The 26365-nt window shown below is 44.4% G+C and overlaps 1 protein-coding gene across 7 annotated transcripts in view; it reads left to right on the top strand.

The window, feature by feature from the left end:
* The window catches only part of rnf220a (ring finger protein 220a), a 511280-nt gene that overhangs the window by 445758 nt on the left and 39157 nt on the right, over positions 1-26365 (top strand). For all 7 annotated transcript variants that reach the window (XM_070886783.1, XM_070886789.1, XM_070886786.1 and 4 more), the window contains exon 13: positions 6072-6180. In XM_070886783.1, the coding sequence (XP_070742884.1) occupies positions 6072-6180 (109 nt within the window). The remainder of the gene's footprint in view (positions 1-6071; positions 6181-26365) is intronic.

The raw sequence follows: 26365 nt of genomic DNA, 5'->3' as shown, positions 1-26365 counted from the left end.
CATGTTAGGATACAGTTATATATAATAATGTAAGATACATGACATCACCCTCCCCCAAGGTCTTATTTTCTTTATAGGTTCAGTCTCTCAGGTGGTCTACGCTCTTGCTTGGAGCATCTGAGTTGTGATTCAGTTGTTTGCCTTGGTGTCTGTTTTTCTTTGGGTGTGGTTGCTGGTATCTCGCCTGGACTGTCTGTTTCGATTGGTGTGATTGATGTTGACTCGCCTGGGCTGTCTGTTGGGATTGCCCTTTCCTCAGGTTGTTCCCTCTGTCTGTCCACCACGTGTGGTGCGAGTTCCACATTGTAGTCTGCCTCTGGTTCCGCAGTGTTATTGGTAAATCTGCTTTTGACTTGGTCTCCATGCCTCCGACAGGTTTTGCCATTGTCCATTTGTACTACCAGTAGCCTGTTTCCTTCCTTGCCCGTTACTGTCCCTGCAAGCCATTTGGGACCCCTGCCATAGTTTAGTACAAACACTTTGTCTCCTATCTCATTCCATCTCCCCCTCAAATTTCGATCATGGTACTCAGTCAGCTTATGGCGCTTTGCCTCAACGATTTAGTGCATGTCTGGGAGGATTAATGAGAGCCTTGTTTTTAAAGTCCTTTTCATCAACAGTTGCGCGGGGAGGGATCCCAGTCAATGAGTGCGGACGAGATCTGTATGCCAGCAGCAGTCGCGACAGGCAACCCTGCAGTGTGGGACCTTGGATTTTAAGCATGCCTTGTATAATGATTTGCACTGCTCTCTCCGCCTGGCCGTTGGAGGCCGGCTTGAACGGTGCTGTCTTGACGTGATTTATGCCGTGGTCAATTATAAAGTCTTGGAATTCTGCACTGGTGAAGCACGGACCATTGTCACTGACCAATATGTCAGGGATTCCGTGCATTGCAAACATGGTTGCGAGGCTCTCCACAGTGGTGAAGGTTGTGCTCGAGTTTAAAATGCTGCATTCGATCCACTTTGAAAATGCATCTACAACTACGAGGAACATTTTGCCCATGAATGGGCCCACATAGTCTACGTGCACCCGCGACCATGGTTTGGTAGGCCAGGGCCAGGGGCTCAGTGGAGCCTCCCTGGGGGCATTGCTGAGTTGGGCACAAATGGTGCACCTTCGGACGCAGAGCTCCAAGTCCGCGTCAATACCAGGCCACCAGACGTGGGATCTGGCTTAAGGCCTTCATGAGAACGATCCCCGGGTGCTCGCGGTGGAGCTCCCGGACAATTGCGCCTCTGCCTCGCAGAGGCATGACTACTCGGCTGCCCCACATCAGGCAGTCTGCTTGTAGTGATAGCTCATGCATGCACCTGTGAAAGGGTTTTAATTCCTCGGGGCAGGCATCGCGAGCCTCTGCCCAGTCACCGGTTAGGACACATCTTTTTACTAAGGATAACGTGGGGTCGCTGGCTGTCCAGGCTCTGATTTGGCGAGCCGTCATGGGCGAATGTGTGGACTCAAAGGCATTGATTGCCATGACTATTTCACAGTCCTGTTCGTCAGACCCTTCCGTGGTCGCCAGGGATAGCCTGCTGAGCGCGTCGGCACAGTTGTCTGTGCCTGGTCTCTGCCTTATGGTATAGTCGTAGGACGCCAGCATGAGTGCCCACAGTTGAATTCGCGCCGAGGAGTTGCCGTTTATTGCCTTGCTCTCGGATAGGAGGGACGTGAGGGGCTTGTGGTCAGTTTCTAACGCGAACTTGGCCCCGAAAAGGTATCTTTTTGACACCATACACGCACGCGAGCGCCTCCTTCTCTACCATTCCGTACCCGTGCTCCGCCCGCGAAAGTGACCTGGAGGCATAAGCTATGGGTTGTAATTTGCCCGCACTATTGACATGTTGCAAAACGCACCTGACCCCATACGCTGACGCATCGCATGTGAGAACTAGCTTTTTACCTGAGTCAAAGAAAGTCAAATCACTGTTGGAACACAGAAGGTTGCGTGCCTTATTGAAGGCGCATTCCTGGGCGTCCCCCACAAAACCAATCGCACCCCTTCCTGAGTAGCACGTGGAGAGGCTCCAGCAGCGTGCTTAAGTTCTGCATAAAGTTCCCAAAGTAATTGAATAGCCCGAGAAAGGCGCGCAGTTCTGAGACATTCCGGGGCCCGGATGCCAGGCAAATTGCTTCTGTTTTGGACTCTGTTGGGTGGATTCCATCAGCGGCGATCCTTCTGCCCAAAAATTCAACCTCGGCTGCGAGAAACAGGCACTTGGATTTCTTGACTCGTAGGCCTACCCGATCCAACCGCTTTAGTACTTACTCCAAATTACGGAGATGGGAGTCGGTGTCCCTGCCCGTGATAAGTGTGTCGTCTTGAAATACAACCGTCCCCGGGATGGACTTAAGCAGACTCTCCATGTTGCGCTGGAATATGGCAGCTGCCGATCTGATGCCGAATGGGCATCGATTGTACATGAAAAGGTCTCGATGTGTGTTGATGGTGGTGAGTAGCTTGGATTCCTCGGTCAATTCTTGCGTCATATACGCAGATGTGAGGTCTAAATTTGAGAAAAGTTTACCTCCAGCCAATGTGGCAAATAAGTCCTCCGCTCTGGGTAGCGGGTACTGGTCCTGTAGGGAGACTCTGTTTATGGTAGATTTGTAGTCCCCACAGATTCGTACGGATCCATCAGGCTTCATGACTGGGACGATGGGACTTGCCCAGTCGCTAAATTCCACAAGTGATATAATGCCTTCCCGCAGAAGCCTGTCTAGTTCGTGTTCAATCTTTTCCCTCATCACATAGGGTACAGCTCTGGCCTTGTGATGGACCGGTCTAGCATCCTGTGTGATGTAGATTTTGACTTTGGTCCCTTTGAAAGTGCCCACACCTGGCTAAAAGAGATGTTCAAATCGCTTTAAAACTGTTGAGCAGGAGGTCCGTTCCTCTAATGACATGGCATGGAAATCATCCCATTTCCAGTTTAGTTTTGCCAGCCAGCTTCTCCCCAGCAGTGCTGGGGGGTCTCCGGGGACAATCCACAGGGGAAGTCGGTTCACTGTCCCTTTGTGTGTGACTGAGAGCATGGCGCTGCCGAGGACTGGTACGATTTCTTTGGTATAGGTCCTAGTTTAGTGTCGACCCTTGTGAGTTTTGGTCTGTCTCTTTTATGCGGCCACAGTTGTTCAAATTGTTGAGCGCCCATGAGAGATTGACTTGCTCCCGTATCCAGCTCCATGTTGACAGATATCTCGTTGAGTAGGACCCTCATCATTATAGGAGGCATCCTGTTGTAGGAGCAGCGGCCATTGATCGTGTTGATCCGCTGTACATCGGTGTCCCGGGTACTGTCCCCACCATCTTCTGGTCTGCTTTCCGATCCATCCGATTCGTATACCAGCCGAGCTGCCGTTTTTTTGCACAATTTCTGCAAACAGCCTGCTGAAATCGACATCCCCTTGACGAATGCCCATCCCCACACCTCCAGCACAGACCTGTTCCATTGTTCAAAGTGTTCCCAAAAGAATGAGCTGCGTCTGGCTGATCTCTCTTGAGCTTCTCTCAGTTTGTAGTTGATTGCTCGCATTGTGGGTTGATGAGATGTGAACGGCCGTTCCTGTGGCCCTTGATGGCTTCTGCCTGCTGTCGAGAGCCTGTTCTCCCGGTTTTGTCTGTGTGTGGGGGTAGCAGCTTGTTTAGTGCTGTGAACTTCTTGTTCCGATATTTCGTTAGTTGTCGTACCTGCATTGTAAATCAATCTCGTTTCTTCTTCCCCTACCAAGAATGTCTGTGCAACCAGTGCTGCTGCCTCTAAGATCAGGTTCTTGGTCTCTATGAGCTTTTGGAATATGCCTGCGTGGCCTATTCCTTCAATGAAGAAGTCTCTCAGCATTTCTCTCCTCAGTTCATCGGAGAACTCACATAAACTAGCCAACCTCCGAAGTTCCGCCACGAAGTCGCGTATGCTCTGGCCCACACAGCGTCTGTAGTTGTAGAACCTGTGACTGACCATGCGTAGGCTGCTCGCTGGCTTCAGGTGGTCTCTTACCAGTGTGCTCAATTCTTCAAACGACTTGCATTGCTGCTTTCTCGGGTGCCAACAGATCCTTCATTAAAGCGTATGTTTTCGAGCCACAGCTGGTCAAGAGATGGGCTCTTCTCTTGTCTGCCTTATCGTTGCCTAGCCAGTCTTTGGTTACAAAGCTTTGCTGGAGCCTTTCTATAAAGTCCTCCCAGTTGTCTCCCGCATTGTACTTTTCATCTGATCCGTTGTTTGCCATTCTGTGGAATCTGTAATCCCGTAACTCGTCGCCACTGTAAAGTCCTGTCCCCTCAGTACAGATTCACACGAGGCATGTAGTGAAGTCAAGGTCACTCTGGACCTGCACCTTTATTTCACAGCTCTGGAATGCTGCACTTGCCTGAGACCTGTCCTTATATACCTGTCTCTTGCAAGTGGACCCCTGGTGGTAAGGAATGCTGGTGGTTACAGGTCATATCTTATTACAGTCATGTATAGCATGTTAGGATACAGTTATATATAATAATGTAAGATACATGACACTGTTTAAATACAAATTGTAAGCAGAGGTAACCAATCATGTGGATGTTACTTTGTGCCATGTGACTATATTCAGTTTCTACCGAAAATTCATTGTGATTTGTTGGTTTATAAAATATATTCAGAAGTTTATCTTGCAGTTTCTTTGCCCAATTATGAGGCTACAGTTTTTTATGAGGGATCTTGAAGTGTGTAAAATGGAGCTTTGATGGGTTGTTTGAACGGAAGAGTTTGTTGATGTTGAGTTTTGATTGGTTGAAATTGTTGTACTGACAGTTATTTTTATTGTTTCTATTTGGGAAAGGCTTAATATAGTATTACCACAAGCACACTTTGGTCTTGCCAATACTGGGAGGCTCGGAGAAGGTAGTGAAGTGGAAAAGATTTATACTTTTTCAGACATGATGGTATCATCATTATGGTCGCTACATGAATTGAAACATTATCCACACAGCCATTCATAGCAAAATGGTTTAACCAGTATCTGTAATCTTCCTTGGCAATCTTCTCTTATTCATTTGGAAGCCACAGCAGCAGTCTTTCCAGGGAGAACTTTGTCTCCCCATGCGTCCAAACAATAATCCCTTCATTTATGCTAGCAGTGTTAAATAACAACAACTTGCAGTTATATAGTGCCTTTAAATGCCCCATGTATCCTCATAGCTTAATGTATTACTGTGTCTTGCCAATTCTTGGTTTGTTTGACAGCAATAGAGGTAAATCTGGTCAGATGCATTCAGTCTCTTGCGTGCTTTATTTTAATATCTTTGCCTCTGATGCATCTCTATGATCAGCTCGACATCATAATTATTCTTAATTTGATTTTCAGTTTGACATCCTCTCTTCGCTGCATTACTATTTAGTGACTTGACAAGAGTGGCAATCTAAAGAACAGGCTGTCACTTAGCATGGTAGCACTTAAACTTGGGTGGTTTCCAGACGTACTTTAAAACTATAGTCTACTTTTCAGTGATGCACTTGTTAATCATACGTCAATTTATCAAAGGAAAGCCCTGCTGGGCTAATCCTTTCAACTTCTCTTTCCCCTCCCCCCAGCTTTTCCTTAGTTGGCTGTCATTATCCTTTCTTTTATCCCATCTGAATTATTTCTGATTTTTACTTAATAGTACTATGCTGATTTCAAATCTATAAACTATGGGATTATGAGATCAAGGGACTGACATGGCTAATTCAAATTGGGGAAAGGCAAGAAAGACAATAGCTAAATTTGCATTATAGCATTCAATGCATTGTACTGAATGTTTATGTATTGGTTTTAAAATGCTTAATACTGTTCTACAGTTGCACTTCCATGTTAACTTGGAAACCTTGATAATCCAATGTAACTTTTGTAACCATTCTGAGTTCAAATATTATCTATTTCCTGTTTTATTTAAGCATATAACTTTTTTAAGTACTTAATGTTGTTTATAACTTACCAATTATAATAGGGTGCATGCTTTAAAAAATATGGGTCTCAATAACTGCTATTAACAAACACGTTTTAACTAAAGCAAACCAAGCAACTTCCAATGTGACTTGTTTTTCTTGTTTCTGCAGGATATCTGAAGATGCAACTGTAACGACAATTGAAGCACTGAAAGCCCGTATCCGTGAATTGGAACGACAGCTGTCCCGTGGGGATCGGTATAAATGTCTTATTTGCATGGTAGGCATCCTTTTTTGGCTCCAGTGTCAAAGTCCTGTCCTCTGTACTGTTGACAGTCATGACTTGCCTGAGGATCTAATTCTTTTAACATAATTTTTTGGAAATAGCATTTTAAATTGAAGACAGGAGCTATGTGCTACCAGACATTATCAGCAGTACTTGGGAGAATCATATTAACAGCATGGTCCCTGATTACTGTACAACTGTTTTGTTCTGTTGGTCATTGTGGAAATTCAGAACTGCAAAGCCGAGAGTAGTACATTACAATAAATAAACCATTGAGTGACATGTAGAAGAATTCTCGTACGTTGAAATATCACCCTGAATGGTCTGTTTCCTTAAGTCCCTGTCAGTTATTTGTTTACACTGCATTTTTCTCTCTTTTTGTTCCAAATTTAAAAGTTCTTCAAATTGTTGATTTTTAAGTAGGTTGCCTCTCCTCCGATAATAGGTGACACTGGGTTTCTGAAGGAAGTAGATTCAAATTTATTTCAATGTTGACGGTCAAATTCCAGTGCTCACATGCATGAGTGAGACGGGTAATTTGCCTTGTTCGCAAGACTCCACTGAAATTTAAATGCCTAGCAAAATGTGGCTTGTATTTTCAATTTTGCTGGTAAGCTTTAGCAATTGCTAGTTTAAAAAATAAATTGCATACGAGCCATGATACCTGCTGTCATGGCATCAGTAATCCATTTCCACATCAAGGTCATTTCACCACTTGAAAACTGCTGTTTCTGCACATGAATGGTGAGAAACACTGCATTTGATGTGTGTACTTAGCCTGATTTGACTTTTCTGCAAATATGTTGTTTCTTATAGATGTTCTAAGTGTCTCTGCTTTATGTCTCTGCTCCATCGCTATTTAATTCTCCAATGTGTAGAGCATGTCATTCTGTTGCATAATATCAAATTGAGCGCTGTACTCCATCTGCAACTTGGCACTTCAAAAATATATTGGCCGGATTTTGTGGTCAGCGCTGAATGCACTTACACTTTGCCACAGACTTTCTGTGGGCTTTCACACTGTGATTTGCAGTAATTAGAGAGCCAAAACAGCGTAGCGCCCTCCACAAGGGATCTGGGACCAGTGTGGATAGGGCAAGCAATGGCGTGTCTCCTCAACCAATCAGATTGAAGCACGTAGAGGGTAAACCAGGAAGTGTAAGTTAGAATATTTAATTCAATGTAAAATCATGTACGGAATGGAGAGGGAAAGAAAGATGGGATTAAGAGAGAGAGAGATAAAAGAGACAAAGAAAAAGTTTTTAAAAAAAAAATGTTTTTAAGAAAATTTAAATCTTCAACATTAAAATCTGAAGGAATGAGACTCCACAGTTGTAAAAGTAAATTTTTGTGCCAAAGAGGATGTTTGGCAGTAATTAAGACTTAACATGCCATTAAAAATTCACTTGCACTTGAATGAACAAGCCCTATGTTTTTCTGGAGTGTTTAGGAGATAAGTACTCCAACTTCACACTGTTACATGTATGTGAATGCTGAGTCTCTCAGTGGGTAACAGTGTAGTGATGATTGTGGAGCAGCAGGACAAATCGGAAAGAAACTTATTGATTTCCACGTTTAACTGTGCATGTGCAGACTCCGGAGGTTGCTGTCCGTTTTACTCCTTAATAACGGTAAGCACTGATAGCCTCACCATTATTCTTGCTGCAAAATCCAAGCCAATGTAAATTCTGTATTCATTCAGCCTTCATGAACAAATATTCATCATAGGCGTCCATGGGAAAAATCAGCTGGGGCATTATTTAAGAAAATTACGCCCTGACCCTTCAGTTAGATGATCTTCTCCCAGTTTGCCACATTTCGGTCACTGGTCTGGGGAATGCCTTTATGCTGCACTTTTTCTGCAGCTACATTTCTCTGATTGGTGCAGTATTTGTTCCAGCCAGACTACACTTCCTGGCAGACACCCCCGTTCTTCAGTCTGGAGAGAGCTCTGCAAAATTTTGATTACATGCATAAAGGGAGCTTCTTTCACAAACCCATTTTAAATATTTACGGAGTCCATGTGGCAGTATCTGCATTGTGTAAACATTTAAATTATTTGCAGGTAAGTTAAATGTCCAAAAGGCCCAAAAGAATCTCCCCATAGCCACTTTTTACACCTAGTTGGACACAGCACTGAAATTGTAGTATGAGATCAATGGTGTGATATTATCCTCTCCAGCTGCTCTCTGGTGTCAGGTTGGGCCTTGACTCTGCATTTATACTACAATTTAGCATCAGTGTTAAGCTTTCTAGTTCACAACAATGCTAAAGATGTGTTGTAAATGCACCCTTAGTTTATTTTTCTCCTATTGTACCTTCAGTAGCAAACAGAAAACTGAATAAATATTTTTTTGCTGTGGGAGACAACAAACAGTTCAAAGTCTGGAATGTTTGGGTTCACCATTTTAATTTTGTGCTTATTTTAGTAGTTTAGTTAAGAGTTCTTCAACAACAACAACAACTTGCATTTATATAGTGCCTTTAAGATATTAAAAGTCCCAAGGCACTTCACACTAATGTAATCAGACAAAAATTGACAGCCAAAGGAGGAGATATTGGGTGAGTGTCTAAAGACTTGGTCAAAGAGGTGGATTTTAAGGAATGTCTTAAAGGAGGAGCGAGAGATGGAGAAATTTAGGGAGGGAATTTCAGAGCTTAGAGCCTAACCGACTGAAGGCATGTCTGCCAGTGGTGGGACAAAGGAAGTAGAGGATGTGAAAGAGGCCAAAGTTGGAGGAATTGCAGAGCTCTCGGAGGGTTGTATGGCTGGAGCAGTTTACCAAGATCGGGGGCTGGGGGGGTGGGGGGATATTTTAACATGGGTGTGGGAGTGGGTGCAGGTGGGGGGGTTAAATGGGCAATAATTCCAAGCGTGTCGGGAAGCCGGCTCCGAACTGCCGACTTCCGGGTTTTACTGAGGCGAGTCAAGGGGCGGGCAGTAACTCGCTCCCGGGAGGCGGGTTGGCATTTTAAATATGTTAATGAGGCTCAATCTCTAATTTAACTGGCTTTTACTGTGGTAGGCTGGTTTCATTGTTCCAGCTGCAGCGAGGACAGCCTTGGGGAGCGCTCCTTGTGGGCCAGGAGGAGCAAGAATGCTTCCTCCCAGCCCCCCAACCTCCCCCACCATCAGGGTCATCCCCCATACAAACACCCACTGCCCCGGGGTCAAGAGTCGGACCTACCTACTCCTGCGGCCTCCAGAATGCTCCTGCCCGACTGGAAGCTAAGCCTGTCAATCAAGCTGAGTTCCAGGCGGGGCACCTGTTGGGGCCAAGAGTCGAGTTAAATCTCCAAAGCAGGTGGTAAACCCAGACTTCTGGGTTTCCCGTGCGCTAATGGACCCTGCTCCCAGTGCATCAGGAAGTAAAAATTCACCCCCAGGGAGGGGCGAGGCCATGGAGGAAATTGAACACAAGAATGAGAATTTTTAAATTGAGGCATTGGTGGACCGGGAGCCAATGTTGGTCACCAAGCACAGGTGGATGTAAATGATCACACGGCTCTAGTTGAAGAAAAGTAGGGATTTCTCCCAGTATCCTAAAACTGGGATACCCTTGTATCTGGTCATTATCTCCTCACTGTATGACCTGTGCTCAAATTGGCTGCTGTATTTACATTACATTACAACAGTGATTACACTTCAGAAATATTTTGCTGGCTGTCAAGCGCTTTAGGATAACGACATGAAAGGCACTGTTAAGTCCTTTCTTTATTCACACTTTAAACATTTAAATTAATTCTGGGTACATTTTAAAAGGTGCTCAGGAGATTCAAAAGACTCCCTGAACACTTTTTAAATTAGTTTTGATATGGCACTGAAGTTGTATTCCATGAAGATTTGGAACACAAGTGTGAGACTGTCTCCTTTGAAGTGGCGGCGATGTAGGGTCTCACTGCTGTGCTCTGGAGGTGGTTCAGAACTTGACTAGTGATATTGCAACTTTATCATTGCTGCAAAGTGAAACTGCTTCACTGGTGCTAAAGTTATGTGAATACATCCTAAGAAAAAAGTGAAAAGCTTTACAAGCTGGGACTCTTTTCCATAGAAAAGAGAAGGCTGAGGGTTACCTGATAGAGGTCTTTGAGATAATGAAAAGCTTTGGTAGGGTAGAAGTGGAGAAAATGTTTTCACCTGTGTGGGAGACCAAAACCAGAGGTCATAAATATAAAATAGTCACTAATAAATCCAATAAGGAATTCAGGAGAAACTTTTTTTACCCAGAGAGTGGTGAGAATGTGGAACTTGCTACCACAGGGAGTCGTTGCGGCGAATAACAGATACATTTAAGGGTAAGCTAGATAAGCCCATGAGGCAGAAAGGAACAGAAGAGTTGCTGATGGGGTTAGATGATGAAGGGCAAGAGGAAGGTCACGTGGAACATAAACGTTGGTGTAGGCCAGTGGGTCCAATGTGCTATCGGCTCGATGTAACAATTACATTCCTTTACCTTGAATGCTAGAAGCATTCTGGATAAGATGCTTACGTTAGAAGTATATGTAATGCATGGAACTAAAAACATGATATACTCCAGAAAATAAAAATGAATTCAATATGGATGGCTACAAGGTGTTCAGGAAGGATAGAAAGAGCAGGTAGCTTTATCTATTCTAGAAAAACTAGAAATAGGGGAAGCTGAGTTAATATCCTGTGAAATATACAAAGAAAGATGGTTTGGTACAAGTTAACAAGCAGGCAGAGAAGACCATGGATAGTGAATTTGGCTCCAGATACCTGGGCAGAATAATAACAATTAAAACATATTGTATGAGAAGTTAAGAATGGTACCAGTACCTGTCCATGCAGCTTTAAAATAACTAATTTAAGGGAATGAGGGAAGAGTTTAAAAGATTTGACTGAGGGAAGTATTCAGGAAAATCTCAGTTGAGGATGAATGGAATGCATTTAAAGACATCTTGTGAGCATGGAAAGTAAATATATATCAAGCACTAATAAGTACAGACTAAACAAATTTGAGTACAAATGGATTAACAAGACAGCATGAAGTGAAATAAATAAGAAAAGCAAATTTACAAAGTCTGTAAGGAACAAAATGAGGGAAACCATTATGAGGAGTGCAAAAACCATCAAAAACAAGGCTGCCAAGAGGGGACTGGAAATGATCAAATTTGACAAATGATAGCGGAAAGGTTCTCAGTGAAGAAGTGAGATCCCTTAAGACAGAATTTAAACTGAAAATTAACCAAAAATATGTAACATACTGAATGACCTATTCCTTGAAGTAGACATCGGAAAAGACACTTGTAGTATGCCACTCGCTTTAGGAGGCTCTACAAATAAACTTAATTTTGACATCACTGAGATGGAGTTTGTTAGATAGACTCAAAACAAATAAATCCTCAGAGACAGTTGGTATACCCACCCAAGCAGTTTAATGACAAAATTTACATAAAGTACTGACAATAATCTTGAAGGAATCAGTGAACACTAAGGAAGTCCCACTGGATTAGAAATAAGACAACATGGCATCTATTTCCACAATAAAAGTTGAGAAAACAAAGCTGAGTAATTACAGACCCATTAATCTTGCATCAGTAACTGCCAATCATCAGGAATAAGCTTGAGGATTGTTATACGAGAGCAGCCAAATCAAATGCCAGTCTCTAAGTTTCAGAAAGGGGAAATGCTGCCTGAGTATTCCTCATTGACATTGCTGAGGAGGTGACATCCCAAGTTGACATTGGGAAAGTTCCACATGACAGAGTTTTACACAAGCTTAAAACAGTAAGGCCCCAAGATTCCACATGATTTGCTCCTGATTTTTAGGAACAACTGGTGTAGAACAGAGTATCTTAGAAATCGGAATTTTCCACATTTAGTTTGCTCCAGTTCTAGTCAGGTAGAACAGTTTCACTTTGGAACAGAATTTTTTTTTCAAAAGGGGGTGTGTCCGGCCACTTACGCCTGATTTCAAAGTTTCGTGAGTGAAAACTTACTCCAAACTAATTTAGAATGGAGTAAGTGAAGATTTTTGTACGCTTGAAAAAACCTTGTCTACACTTTAAAAAATCAGGCGTAGGGAACGAGGGCGGGAAGGGAAGTCATTAAATTCTACAATCAATCCTTAGTTATACTTCTACAAATATTATACAAATAAATCCAACCTGAATAAAAATTTATAAGCAAAGAAAAGATTAAATAAACCATGTTCCTACCTGTGTGAAAGTGCTTCAGGCAGGCCTTTCATGTTGGAGACAGGCAGCGGTGTGGCGTCAGTGTCTCGACGGCAGCGGCAGCAAGCTTCGAGCTGAGCTGCAGTGCTTGAAGCAGGCCTTCATTCTCTTCGTGGCTGGCCGCGAAGAAGCAGCACCGGACGGACCCGAGGCCATTCGGCCATGAGATATCAGCGGCGTCAGTGGCTGGCCGGCAGCCGAAGAATCAGCGAACCGATGTGAGGCCTTTCGGCCATGAGATAGCAGCGGCGTCAGTGGCTGGCCGGAAGCCGAAGAATCAACGAACCGATGTGAGGCCTTTCGGCCATGAGATAGCAGCGGCGTCAGTGGCTGGCCGGAAGCCGAAGAATCAACGCAGGACACACGCAGCTCATTAAGGTTCTTGAGGCCATTCGGCCACGCTTTAGGGGCGGCGTCAGTGGCTGGCCGGCAGCCAAAGATACAGCAGCAGCCTTCGAGCTATGAGGGGGACTGAGGCCATTTGGACAGGGAGAGGCAGCCACATAGACAGTTTTATATTTAAATTTGCAGAATGGGTGCTGCATTGTCAACACCACGTATTATGCAATGGTTTGCCATCAATTCACTGCATAGGAGAGAATTGATTAGAGCTCACCGCACCAGGAACGTCGTAGCCCGTAGGTTGATGGGCAGGAGACCTTACCCACGTCGACAATATCGAACCAGGCGCTCGTACCTGGACATGAGCGAGGCTGATTGTGTGAAAAAGCTGCGTTTTCGCAGAGAAGTTGTCACTGAGATCTGTGATATGGTGAGAGCAGAAGCAGAAGGACAACTGCCTTGTCTGTTGAAGTGAAGGTAACAGCTGCACTTTCTTTCTATGTCTCGGGATCGTTTCAGGCTACAACTGGAGATGTGTGTGCCATCTCTCAACGTGCAATATATGCCTGCGTTTACCAGGTCACGGCTGCACTTTATGCGCGAAGGAATTACTTCATCAATTTCCCAATGACCGCACAAGCGATCCATGAGAGGGCTGTGGGCTTCTTCTGGATTGCCGGCTTCCCAAAAGTACAGGGCTGCATTGATTGTACCCACATAGCCTTGTGAGCACCTGTGGAGGAATCTGAGCAGTACCGAAATAGGAAAGGTTTCCACTCTATCAATGTGCAGCTCATGTGTGACGACAAGCAGCGCATCATGTCAGTCGATGCGAGATACCCTGGCAGCACCCACGATGCGTTCATCCTACGCGACAGCGTTATATCTGACATGTTTGAGCAGCAGCCAGAAGGGCAGAGCTGGCTACTGGGAGACAAAGGGTACGGCCTGACCACCTGGCTCATGACGCCCATACGCGTGACACGGACAGAAGCTAACCGTCAATACAACATGGCGCACATTGCGACGCGCAGCATCATTGAGAGGACCATTGGCATATTGAAACAGCGATTCCGATGCCTGGACCATTCCGGAGGACAGTTGCAATACTCTCCTCAGATTGTCGGTCACTTCACCGTTGTGTGCTGCATGCTTCATAACTTAGCCATCATGAGGCAGCAGGAGCTGGTAGTGGAACCCGAAGACCGACGTGAGGGTCCAGTGCATGATGATAGTATTACGGAAGACCAGGATGTGGATGATAACGACAATCAGGAAAGCATGCAAGTGCCTGATGCCGGAGCACGAGGTCGGAGGAGGGCCGTCCATCGTGCCCCTTTAACGATTGCTCGAGACTTGCGCCAGCAGCTCATCCGTGAACGCTTCAACTACTGATGCCTGAGGGCTCTGCGACCACTTTTGCATATGGACATGTTTATTCTTTGCAGTTGTTCCTACATTGTGTTGTGTTAATGGAACATGAAACAGGTTTAATGAAAAAATATTTTATTGAAAAGTTAACGTCACTCTAATAAAATATTTGTTGTATCAAACTATACTTTTTAATATGACTCTTGAAGATCACTTAAAAACTTTAAGATCACTTAGAAAGTGTTTTGTAACTTTACAAGTTTATATGTGAAAAATTTTACACTCTAAGATCACTTACACTTCAAGATCACTTTTTAGATGCAAAATTAAATAATTTACAGAATGTAAGAGCATTTACACTATAAGATCACTTGAAAACCTTGAGATCACTTATATGTTGTAAAGTTACAAAACTTACAAAACAGTTTCATTGTGAAAAATCTTACACTCTGAAGAACACTTAAACTTCAGGATCACTTTTTAGGTGCAAAATTAAATAAGATACAAAAATAATGTGAGAGCATTTACACTATAAGATCACTTAAAAACCATAAGATCCCTTATAAGTTGTAAAGTTACAAAACTTACAAAACAATTTCAATTTGAAAAACGCTACTACAGCTACATCAAGAACAAGAACAAAAGCAGCAAAGAAAGGCTGCAACCATGTCTCATCCATATCTCAGTGAATGTTCACTTCCTCATGGGGGTGTCATTTGATTGGCTGGGCTGTATGCCCTTATTGCAGCAGCTACCTCAACCAGGCCCTCCCTGACGGCCTGTGCCGACACTTGCATCCCCTTCCTGACAGCCTGTGCCATAATTTGCATGCCCTCCCTGATGGCCTGTGCCGACACTTGCATGCCCTCCCAGATGGCCTGTGCCGTCGATTGCACTCCCTCGGACATTCCCTCCCTAAGTTCCCGTGTCATTACTGCTATTTCTCCCGTCAGGACCGTCAACTCTTCACCTACTGCATTGACGCCACCGATGAGTGATCGGGTAAGCTCATTGGTCTCCATACCCAATGCCACAACCTGAGTCGCATCTGTTGCACGCTGCATCTCAGGAGAGCGTGTCTCCAATCTCCTCCTCCTCTGCCTGGGTCTGCCTTGTGGCACCACTACACTGGGAGGTGCGGGCACGGACAGTGGGATGCTCAGTGTTGCAAGCGGCACCACTACACAGGGAGGTGCGGGCTGGGACTGTGGGAAGCTCTGTGTTCCAGACGGCTGAACTGGAGGGAGAGGCTCGGGCTGGAACGGTAGGACGCTCGGTGTTCCAGAGCCGTGGGCTGGGATGTTGGACGAATGGGTGTAAACTGCTCCATGATATCAGCAGCAACACTGGGACCCGAAGCGTCGGAATCAAAACCATAGTAGGTGGAACCAAAACCTATGCGAGAGGGAGGCGCAGGCTGGGAGATAGTGCACTAACTGTAGAATGCTGCATTATACCAGCAGCACCACTGGGACCCGCAACATTGGAAGCGAAACCATGGAAGATGGAACCAAGACCTATGCTAGGGGTTGAAACTCTGATGCCCCTTGATGGGGGCTCATAAACATTAAATTGGAAGCTCTCCCCTGCAGACATTTCAGTCATCGCTGCCATCATCCAGTCTGGATCGTCCGCAGCTAGTTGTACTAGGTTTTGTTCTGTACCCTCAGGATCCTCAGGGTTGGCAGCAGCAGCATCGTCATCATCATCATCATCATCATGTTCTGCAAAATACATCAGAACAGTCAAATGCTTAACAGCAAGGGAGAGGGCCGGGTGGGTGGCATGAGTACTCTCACACATAGCAGGCCAGGCAGCAGGTTGATTTAAAGGGCCATGATGCATTTTCAGGACTTACCCTCTTCCTCGCGTGCGGGCCCAGCTTGTGCTGTACCGATTGCTTTTTTCCATGTACGACTCATCATAGCAGCTACCCTCTGTTCCAAGGGTGTCAGTGGATGCAGATTGGGCACGCCTCCTCCTGTCCGAATTGCCTCCCTTTTGTTGTGGGCCAATTTCTTCTGCAAAGAGTAAAATATAACTTTTTACAGAGTGTGTCAGTCTGCAAGGTGGGACATACAGATAGCCAGGTTACAATTACAATTAAATTAAAAATGGGAAATATTACTTACACTAACTACTTGACCAAGGTCGTGCCATTTCTTTTTACACTGACTTCCAGATCTCATGGTATGTACCACTGCGCAGTAATCTTCTGCAACTTGGTTCCAGCGTTTCTTCATTTCTTTTGGTGGCACTTTTATGCGACCTCTGTTGCTGGTATCTAGCTCCTGCCATCTCTGCTCAATTATGTTGACTAATATCTCCACTTCCTCATGCAAGAAATTCTTTGTTCTTGGTGGACGTTGATCCATTGCAAAGTTGAATTGGCATTCTTATTTCTCCAAGCACACAGTCCTTAATTTGCATGCACCAATGCAGCACCGGTTCTGCAAGTTTAGCAGTGAAAGGCTGAACTCACTGATTTCAGCAGGTGATTTATTCAGCAGTGCTGCTAAAAGCACTCCCTCACACACAGAAATATAAAAAAAAATTAAATTACAAGCCTTTGCAGGGGTCCAAGAAACAAATCTTCACTTTCTCTGCAGTATTTTTAAAAATGGCCGAGTGCACGCGCAGGGTTGCCGGCACCACGAAGGCTAATTTAAATTGTACCCGCCTCCTGCTGCTTAGAAAATCGGCGCGAGTGTTAGGCTCCGCCCCCTGCTGCGAAGAGCGCGCCGCGCCAAGCAGACATCGAGCTCCAAGGAGCTTGAGAATATCGGATTTTTTTTTAGGCGCAGTTTTCGGCGCGAACAACAGGCGCCCAGCTCGGAGGTGCGCCGTTTTCGCCGCGGCACGAAACTTGGGGCCAAAGTTTCTATTGTTAAGACCTGAATTAGCTGAAAGAGAGAAAACTGTGGTTCTAGTTAGGGGAGTGATGTCAGGCTGGCAAGATGTACCGAGGGATCAGTGTACGAGTCCTTACTTTTCCTAATCTACGTAAACAACCTGTATTTAAAAACAATACCCTGTATTTTCATACGATACTAAACTGAGAGGAGGGAAGCGAAGGCAGCAGTCATGGCTGATGAGGCAGCAAGGAAGTACAGAAGAACCTGGACAAATTTTGCAAGTAGCCAGAACAATGGTAGATGAACAATATGAGCAGGTGTAAGGTAGGACACGAGAGGAACACATGGGAAACACACTTAAAGTGCTGAACTAACTAGGAGACAGGTTGTTACATTTGGGAGTTATAATTAACATGTCCAGTCATTGTGGAGTAGCAATCAACAAAGGTAACAGAATGCTGAATTATGTTGTCAGATCATTAGAGTACAAGTCATCCACAAATTGTGCAATGTTCTGATCAGGCTGTACTTTGAGCCTCGAGTATCTTTATGTTCCATTATAGTTAACAAGATATAAGGACTGAAATGTAAGGAGAAGCTACAAAATTTTAGACGTTCAGCCTTGAATGGAGGTCATTAAAAGGAGACCATATAAGATACTAAGTGGAATAGGAAAACAAAATCTGGAGCACTATTATACGTTAAATCAGTTACAGGTCTAGGAGACGCAAGTACTGTTAAAAGGAAAATTCAGGACTGATGTCCGGAAGCACTTCTTCATCAAAAGTGTGGTCAGTAACAGGAATGGGATTCCCAGCAGGGTAGTGAAGGCAAAATCTTGACATTCAAGAGACCAATGCTGTGATGGGGGAAGCCATAGGTTTCTATAGAAAGATGAACTGGACAGACCGAAAGACCTCCTTTATTTGTACTTAACTTTATGATCTTTGTTTGTACAGAGCAATCAGTTGTAACAATGCTTGACTTCAATCAATTCATTATTAATTGCAAATGCCCAAATGAAAGTATGGCAGAATCAGAGAGTCAATGAACTCAGTCCATTGTGGTAATCTAGAAGTAGAGAATGTAGTGAATGCTTTCCCAATATGTCATGAAACCCACTAGGAGCAATTTGCATCACGGTTAAGTTCTTACAAGTGACTAGGATAGCATGCACAATATAATAGTAGTGAAGCCTTTGGGAACTAGTCATCACAACATGATTACATTTTGGTTTATTTGGCAGCCAGCACCAGTATGGATCAGGACAGCCTTTAAACAAATTTCAAAGAGATGAGGGATGATTGAGGAGAAATTTAACTGAGTTATATCGCTGAAGGATATCGCTAGTAGAGAAGTGGAACACTTCTAAAACTATAATGTTCAATGTACAAGATAACTATATAGCAAAGAAAAAGAAATGTAAGCTAAATAGGCAGTCTGCAAATGGATGAGTAGGGCAATAAAAATTAGAAAAGAAAAGAACAAAAAAGTCCCAAAATTCTTCACAAGCATTATGAAAAATGGGTGCAGAACCTAAGAAGTTAGGAGGAATGACTAAAAGTTTGGTCAAAGAGGTGAGTTCTAAGGAGAATCTTAAAGGACAAGAGAGATGTGGATGGGTTTCGGGAGAGAATTCCAGAAAGTGGGAACTAGATGGATAAAAGTACACTACCAGTGGTGGGGTGAAGGGAGAGGAGGTTGTTTAAGAGTTTGGAGTCAGAGGCATGGAGATTTTGAGGCAGTGAGGGTGTCTTTGGGCTGAAGGAAGTTACAAAGATAGGAAGGGATCAGGTGATGGAGGGATTTAAACATAAGGATGATCATTTTAATTTTGAGGATTTGGGGGACTGGGATACAATGTAGATCAGCGATGAGTGATGGGCACACAGTGCTTGGTGCACGACAGGATAAGCTGAAGTTTACGGAGGGTAGAGGATCATAGAATGGTTACAGCACAGGAGGCCATTCAGCCCATCAAACCCGTGCCGGCTCTCTGCTGGAGGACTTCAGCTAGGCCCACACCCTGCCCTTTCCCCGTAGCCCTGCAAATCTTTTTCCTTCAGTACTTATCCAATTCCCTTTTGAAAGCCATGATTGAATCTGCCTCTAGCACCCTATCAGGCAGTGCATTCCAGATCCTAACCACTTGATGCATAAAAATGATTTTCCTCATGTTGCCTTTGGTTCTTTTGCCAATCACCTTAAATTTGTGTCCTGATTCTCAAACCTTCCACCAATGGGAATAGTTTCTCTCTACTCTGTCTAGACCCCTCATGATTTTGAATATCAGATCTCCTCGCAATCTTCTCTGCTCTAAGGAGAACAATCCCAGCTTCTCTAGTCTGTCCACATAACTGAAGTCCCTCATCCCTGGAATCATTCTCGTAAATCTTTTTTGCACCCTCTCTAAGGCCTTCACATCCTTCTTAAAGTGTGGTGCCCAGAACTGAACATAATACTCCAGTTGAGACCGAACCAGTGTTTTATGAAGGTTCATCATAACTTCCTTGCACTTGTACTCTATGCCTCTACTAATGAAGCCCAGGATCCCGTATGCTTTTTTTAAACACTTTCTCAACCTGCCCTGCCACCTTCAATGATTTGTGCACATATACCCCCAGTCTCTCTGTTCATGAACCCCCTTTAGAATTGTACTCTTTAGTTTAGTATGGAAGGCTGGCCAGTCGAGCATTGGAGTAATCGGGTCTGAAGGTGAAGTTTCGGCAGCAGATGCGCTAAGTAGACAGAGGCATGCTTGTTACAGAGGTAGACGCAGGCGATCTTTGTGATTGGGAGGATATGGGAACGGAAGTTCAGCTTGGGGTCGAATATGATTCTAATTAGCAAACAATCTGTTTCAGCATGAAACACTGGCCAAGGAGGGTAATAGAGTTTGCAGTTATAGAGTTGTGTTGTGGAGCAAAGACAATGCGTGTTGTCACATCCCCATTCTATGGCTAGCTTTCCCACAACTCCATGTTTGAATCTCTCTAATCAGGTTTCTGTCCCGCCGCAGCACTGAAGTGGCCCTAATCAAAGTCACAAATGACAACCTCTGTGAGTGTGACCATGGTGCATTATCTCTCCTTGTCCTTTTCAATCTCTCTGCAGCCTTTGATATGGAACGACCACACCATCCTTCTCCTCTGTGGTCCAGTTGAGTGACAATGCCCTCGCTTGGTTCCAGTCTTATTGTAGCCAGAGCATCTTCAGCAATGGCTTCTCTTCCTGTTCCCAATCCGTTATCACTGGAGCCTCCCAAGTATCTATCCTTGGGGGCCCCTCGGTGATGTCATTCAAAGTCATGGCCTCCGTAATCAAAGATAAAACATGGGACTGAATCTGAGCTTAGTTATTAAATAGAAAGCAGGAAAATCTCATGAGATGAGTAATGACTTTGAGAGAGTGTGGCATGAGGTCCAGCAGGTGGTTGAACCCATATTGTTTCTAATCCACATAAATGACTCAGATATCAAAAATAAATGTAAGCTTGTTGACCCGAAAATAGGGAAATCGGGAGGGACAGTTTACAGCAAAAACTTTCAGAATGATTTAGATATCCTTTGTAATTGGCCAAAGAACTGTCAGGTAAAATTTCATTAAAAGAAAAAAATCCATTCCATGTTGGTCCTAAGAATAAACATCATAAGTATACAATGAATGGGATTGAATTGGCAGAGGAGCAATTAGGTTGACCCATTTCATTGTTGACACTACGGTGAAGCAATTAAAAAGCAAATAGAATGCTGGGATATATATCCAGCCCAGTAAAGAGTCCTTACAGGAAGCAGGGTGGGAGGAAGTGTAGTCAAGGTAGCTGTGGGTAGTCAGAGCACTTATAGTGGATATTGGTCGATAGCCTACCCCAGAAAGGGAGATAGAGAATTTGAGGAAGGAAAGGGAAGAGTCAGAGATGAACCATGTAAAGGCGTGGTAAGAGTGGAAATTGGAAGCAGAGTTGATGAACTGATTCCCACAGCTACCTTGACTACACTTTGCTTCCTGTAAGGACTCTATTCCATTCTCCCAGTTTCTCTGTCTCCGCCGCATCTGTTCTGACAATTCCACCTTTCATACTGGTGCCTCCGCTATGTCTTTTTCTTCAACCGAGGATTCCTCTCCATGGTTGACGGGGCCCTCGATCGTGTCCACTCCATTTCCCATACTTCTGCTCTCACCCCTTCCCCTCCCTCCCAGAACCACAGTACGATTCCCCTTGTCCTCGCCTTCCACCCCAACAGCCTCTACTTTCAACGGATCATCCTCTGCCTTTTCTGCCAACTCCAGCGTGATTCCACCACCAAACATATCTTTCCCTCCCCTCCCCTCCCCTTTACTTGTGCTCCATTCAAAGTAGTGCAAAAGTAAAATTCTGCGTTTACTGGAAATTTGAAATAAAAACAGAAATTGCTGGAAATACTCAGCAGGTCAGGCAGCATCTGTGGAGAGAGAAACAGAGATGACTTTTCAGGTCGATGAACTGTTTCATCAGAACTGTTGCTGATGCTTCTGATACTCCCATTTACACCTGCTCTAGACCCACCTTTTGTTTCTTAACTTGTCCCATTACCATCTCCTTTCGCCATGCACCATTGTTCCTTTAATCTCTCCTGCCTTCCATCCCATCACAGACCTTCCCTTTTGTTCTTTCCTCTCTGCCCCCCCGCCCCCCGCCCCCCGCCTCTACTTGCTTAAAATCTGTTACATCTCTAATTTTTCCCAGTTCTGACGAAGGGTCATCGACCTGAAACGTTGGGCTAAAAATCCGGGGGCTTAACGCCACTCGTTACTGGCAAAAAGTTGCATTATGAGGGCGGCACCTTTCGCCTGCTGCATCCTCCATTTTCCTCAACCCGGCAGCGCTGCCAGTAAGATCCATCGCTCTGCAAATTAAAATGTGAAAGCGGTGATGTCAGCAAACTGACGGGCGCGATCAGCACCTCTTAAAGGGACACACACACATCTTTCAGGTATGTTTGTATTTAAGTTTAGGACTTTTTTCAAAAATAAATTATTGGAGTAATGGCTTGCTGTAATACATGTTAAAAGTTTTAAAGTGTGCAGTGAGTGCTGCTGGATCTTGCATGACCCTGGATGGTAAAGGAAGGCCTCTGAGAAAACAGAAAATGCTGCAAATACTCAGCAGGTCAGGCAACATCTGTGCAGAGAGAAGCTGTGTTCACGTCTCAGGTCAAGATGCTGCCTGATCTACTGAGTATTTCCAGCATTTTATGCCATCATTTCAGATTTTTAGCATCCACTCGCAGAGGGAAGAGGAAGACACCGAAGAGGAAGACACCGAAGGAAGGATGCAACCCAGACAGCCCCTTTCTGGTGAGGATATCCGGGATGGAATCATCCATCTGCGGTCCCAGTGACCATAACCCCAACTCCCCTTTCAACATTTGCCCCACACTGTTACTGACCATCACAGCATCCTCTTGGCCACAATGCTGAAATAAAAGCCACTACAAAGCAAACTTTCTAATCCAACTTTGTACATCTATCCATCCAATATACCATCAAGAAATCAACTCATCAGCCTTTTTTATTCTCTTAGTAGAAACGTAGAAAATAGGTGCAGGAGTAGGCCATTCGGCCCTTCGAGCCTGCACCACCATTCAATATGATCATGGCTGATCATGCAACTTCAGTATCCCATTCCTGCTTTCTCTCCATACCCCTTGATCCCTTTAGCCGTAAGGGCCACATCTAACTCCCTTTTGAATATATCTAACGAACTGGCCTCAACAACTTCCTGTGGTAGAGAATTCCACAGGTTCACAATTCTCTAAGTGAAGAAATTTCTCCTCATCTCGGTCCTAAATGGCTTACCCCTTATGCTTAGACTGTGACCCCTGGTTCTGGACTTCCCCAACATCAGGAACATTCTTCCTGCCAATCCCGTCAGAATTTTATATGTTTCGATGAGATCCCCTCTCATTCTTCTAAATTGCAGTGAATATAAGCTTAGTCGATCCAGTCTTTCTTCATATGTCAGTCTTGCCATCCCGGGAATCAGTCTGGTGAACCTTTGCTGTACTCCCTCAATAGCAAGAATGTCCTTCCTTAGATTAGGAGACCAAAACTGTACACAATATTCAAGGTGTGGCCTCACCAAGGCCCTGTACAACTCCAGTAAGACCTCCCTGTTCCTAAACTCAAACCCTCTTGCTATGAAGGCCAACATGCCATTTGCCTTCTTCACTGCTTGCTGTACCTGCATGCCAACTTTCAATGACTGATGTACCATGACACCCAGGTCTCGTTGCACCTCCCCTTTTACTAACCTGTCACTATTCAGATAATATTGTGCCTTCCTGTTTTTGCCACCAAAGTGGATAACCTCACATTTATCCACATTATACTGCATCTGCCATGCATTTGCCCACTCACCTAACCTGTCCAAGTCACCCTGCAGCTTCTTAGCATCCTCCTCACACTCACACTGCCACCTAGCTTAGTGTCATCTGCAAACTTGGAGATATATTCAATTCCTTCATCTAAATCATTAATGTATATTGTAAAGAGCTGGGGTCCCATAACTGAACCTTGCGGTATCCCACTAGTCACTGCCTGCCATTCTGAAAAGGACCCGTTTATTCCTACTCTTTGCTTCCTGTATGCAACCAGTTCTCTATCCACGTCAATACATTACCCCCAATACCATGTGCTTTAATTTTGCACACTAATTCCTTGTGTGGGACCTTGTCAAAAGCCTTTTGAAAATCCAAATACACCACATCCACTGGTTCTCCCTTGTCCACTCTACTATTTACATCCTCAAAAAATTCTAGAAGATTTGTCAAGCATGATTTCCCTTTCATAAATCCATGCTGACTTGGACCGATCCTGTCACTTTTTTCCAAATGCGCTGCTATTACATCTTTAATAATTGGTTCCAACATTTTCCCCACTACCGATGTCAGGCTAACCGGTCTGTAATTCCCTGTTTTCTCTCTCCCTCCTTTTTTAAAAAGTGGGATTACATTAGCTATCTCCAATCCATAGGAACTGATCCAGAGTTTATAGAATATTGGAAAATGACCACCAATGCATCCACTATTTCTAGGACCACTTCCTTAAGTACTCTGAGATGCAGATTATCAGGCCCTGGAGATTTATCGGCCTTCAATCCCATCAATTTCCCTAACACAATTTCCTGTCAAATAAGGATTTCCTTCAGTTCCTCCTTCTTGCTAGACCCTCGGTCCCCTAGTATTTCCGGAAGGTTATTTGTGTCTTCCTTAGTGAAGACAGAACCAAAGTATTTGTTCAATTGGTCTGCTATTTCTTTGTTCCGCATTATAAATTCACCTGATTCTGACTGCAAGGGACCTACATTTGTCTTCATTAATCTTTTTCTCTTCACATATCTATAGAAGCTTTTTCAGTCAGTTTTTATGTTCCCTGCAAGCTTACTCACATACTCTATTTCCCCCCTCCTAATTAAACCCTTTGTCCTCCTCTGCTGAATTCTCCCAGTCCTCAGGTTTGCTGCTTTTTCTGGCCAATTTATATGCCTCTTGCTTGGATTTAATTTCCCTTGTTAGCCACGTTGAGCCACCTTCCCCGTTTTATTTTTACGCCGGACAGGAATATACAGTTGTTGAAGTTCATCTAGATGATCTTTGAATGTCTGCCATTGCCTATCCACCATCAACCCTTTAAGTATCATTCGCCGGTCTATCCTAGCCAATTCACATCTCATACCATCGAAGTTACCTTTCTTTAAGTTCAGGACCCGAGTCTCTGAATTAACTGTGTCACTCTCCATCTTAATGAAGAATTCTACCATATTATGATCACTCTTCCCCAAGGGGCCTCGCACAACAAGATTGCTAATTAATCCTCTCTCATTACACAAGACCCAGTCTAGGATGGCCAGCTCTCTAGTTGGTTCCTTGACATATTGGTCTGGAAAACCATCCTTTATACACTCCAGGAAATCCTCCTCCACTGTATTGCTACCAGTTTGGTTAGCCCAATCTATATGCAGATTAAAGTCACCCATGATAACTGCTGTACCTTTATTGCACGCATCCCTAATTTCCTGTTTGATGCCATCCCCAACCTCACTACTACTGTTTGGTGGTCTGTACACAACTCCCACTAGCGTTTTCTGCCCTTTGTGTTTCGCAGCTCTACCCATACAGATTCCACATCATCCAAGGTAATGTCCTTTCTTACTATTGCGTTAATCTCTTTAACCAGCAATGCTACCCCACCTTCTTTTCCTTTCTATCTATCCTTCCTGAATATTGAATACCCCTGGATGTTGAGTTCCCAGCCTTGGTCACCCTGGAGCCATGTCTCCGTAATGCCCGTTAACAGTTATCTGCGCAGTTAATTCATCCACCTTATTACGAATGCTCCTTGCATTGAGACACAGCCTTCAGGCTTGTTTTTTTAATACTCTTTGTGCTTTTAGAATTATGTGGTAATGTGGCCCTTGTGTGTGCCTTTGCCGATCCTACTGATGTCATGCAGTGCTACCCAGTGGCTGCAGCTGACTGGTGGAAGGTTGCTGCCTTTCAGTGGGGGGCACTGCAATGGACTTGCTGGTCGACTTTGAGCTGGTGGCAAATCAAGTGATGGTATTTCTTCTTCTTCACTCTCCTCTCCCTCTTGGCCAACCATTGGCTGGGCAGGCTGTATTTCTTGGGTATGTGAAATGAGGAAGGCATAAGAGTGGAGTTGTGATGATGGAAAGGCGGGAAAGTATGAGGTGCATGCCAGAAGGAGGATAACGTATGAGGATATCAGCATCTTGCATCCTTTCTACCACATCATTGCTCAAGTGCTCAGCCATGCCCCTGCCAAGAATGGCCTGCATCGACTCCTCCAAGGGGGTACGGTCAGGCTAGGAATGGGAGGTGTGCCTCGTGATTGGTACAGATTATTGGTAGGTATGTGGTTTGGGGGCGGGTGTCGTGCATTGAGAAATGTGTGCATGAGGCTAGTGGTGCAGTTGGTAGGAGATATCTTTTGAAGATGCATTCACTGACCTTGACCAGTGGTCTGAGGTGGCAGGGGCGTCACTGCTGGCAGTGATGGCCTCGGTGATGTGGTCCCCTGTGGGTGGAGGACCTCTCTGGCAGTGTTGACCCTTTACACTAAGCTGGAGTGCTGCGTGCAAGACCCATAGTGCCCCTTCCTTGGCTTGTTGAACCATTTGTGTTAGCGCTGAAGCACTTTTCCCATTTTTTGAGGTTCGGAAAGGAATTCAGCTTTAAATGAAGACTCCTATTTGGGATTTCTTTTTAAAGTGAATGTTTTTTTTGAAAGGCATTAAGGGCTGAAAACTGCATTTATTTCAATTCATTTTTGTTTTTAATAGTTAAGAGGACATTGCCCTTTTAATGCATTGTCCTTTTAATTTCCCAAAATGCCTAGTGAACTCAATTGCC

The sequence above is a fragment of the Pristiophorus japonicus genome, chromosome 8 (assembly GCF_044704955.1).
Source record: "Pristiophorus japonicus isolate sPriJap1 chromosome 8, sPriJap1.hap1, whole genome shotgun sequence".
Classification (NCBI taxonomy): Eukaryota; Metazoa; Chordata; class Chondrichthyes; family Pristiophoridae; genus Pristiophorus; species Pristiophorus japonicus.
The sequence above is the reverse complement of the archived record's forward strand: the minus strand, read 5'-3'. Positions and strand labels throughout refer to the sequence as shown.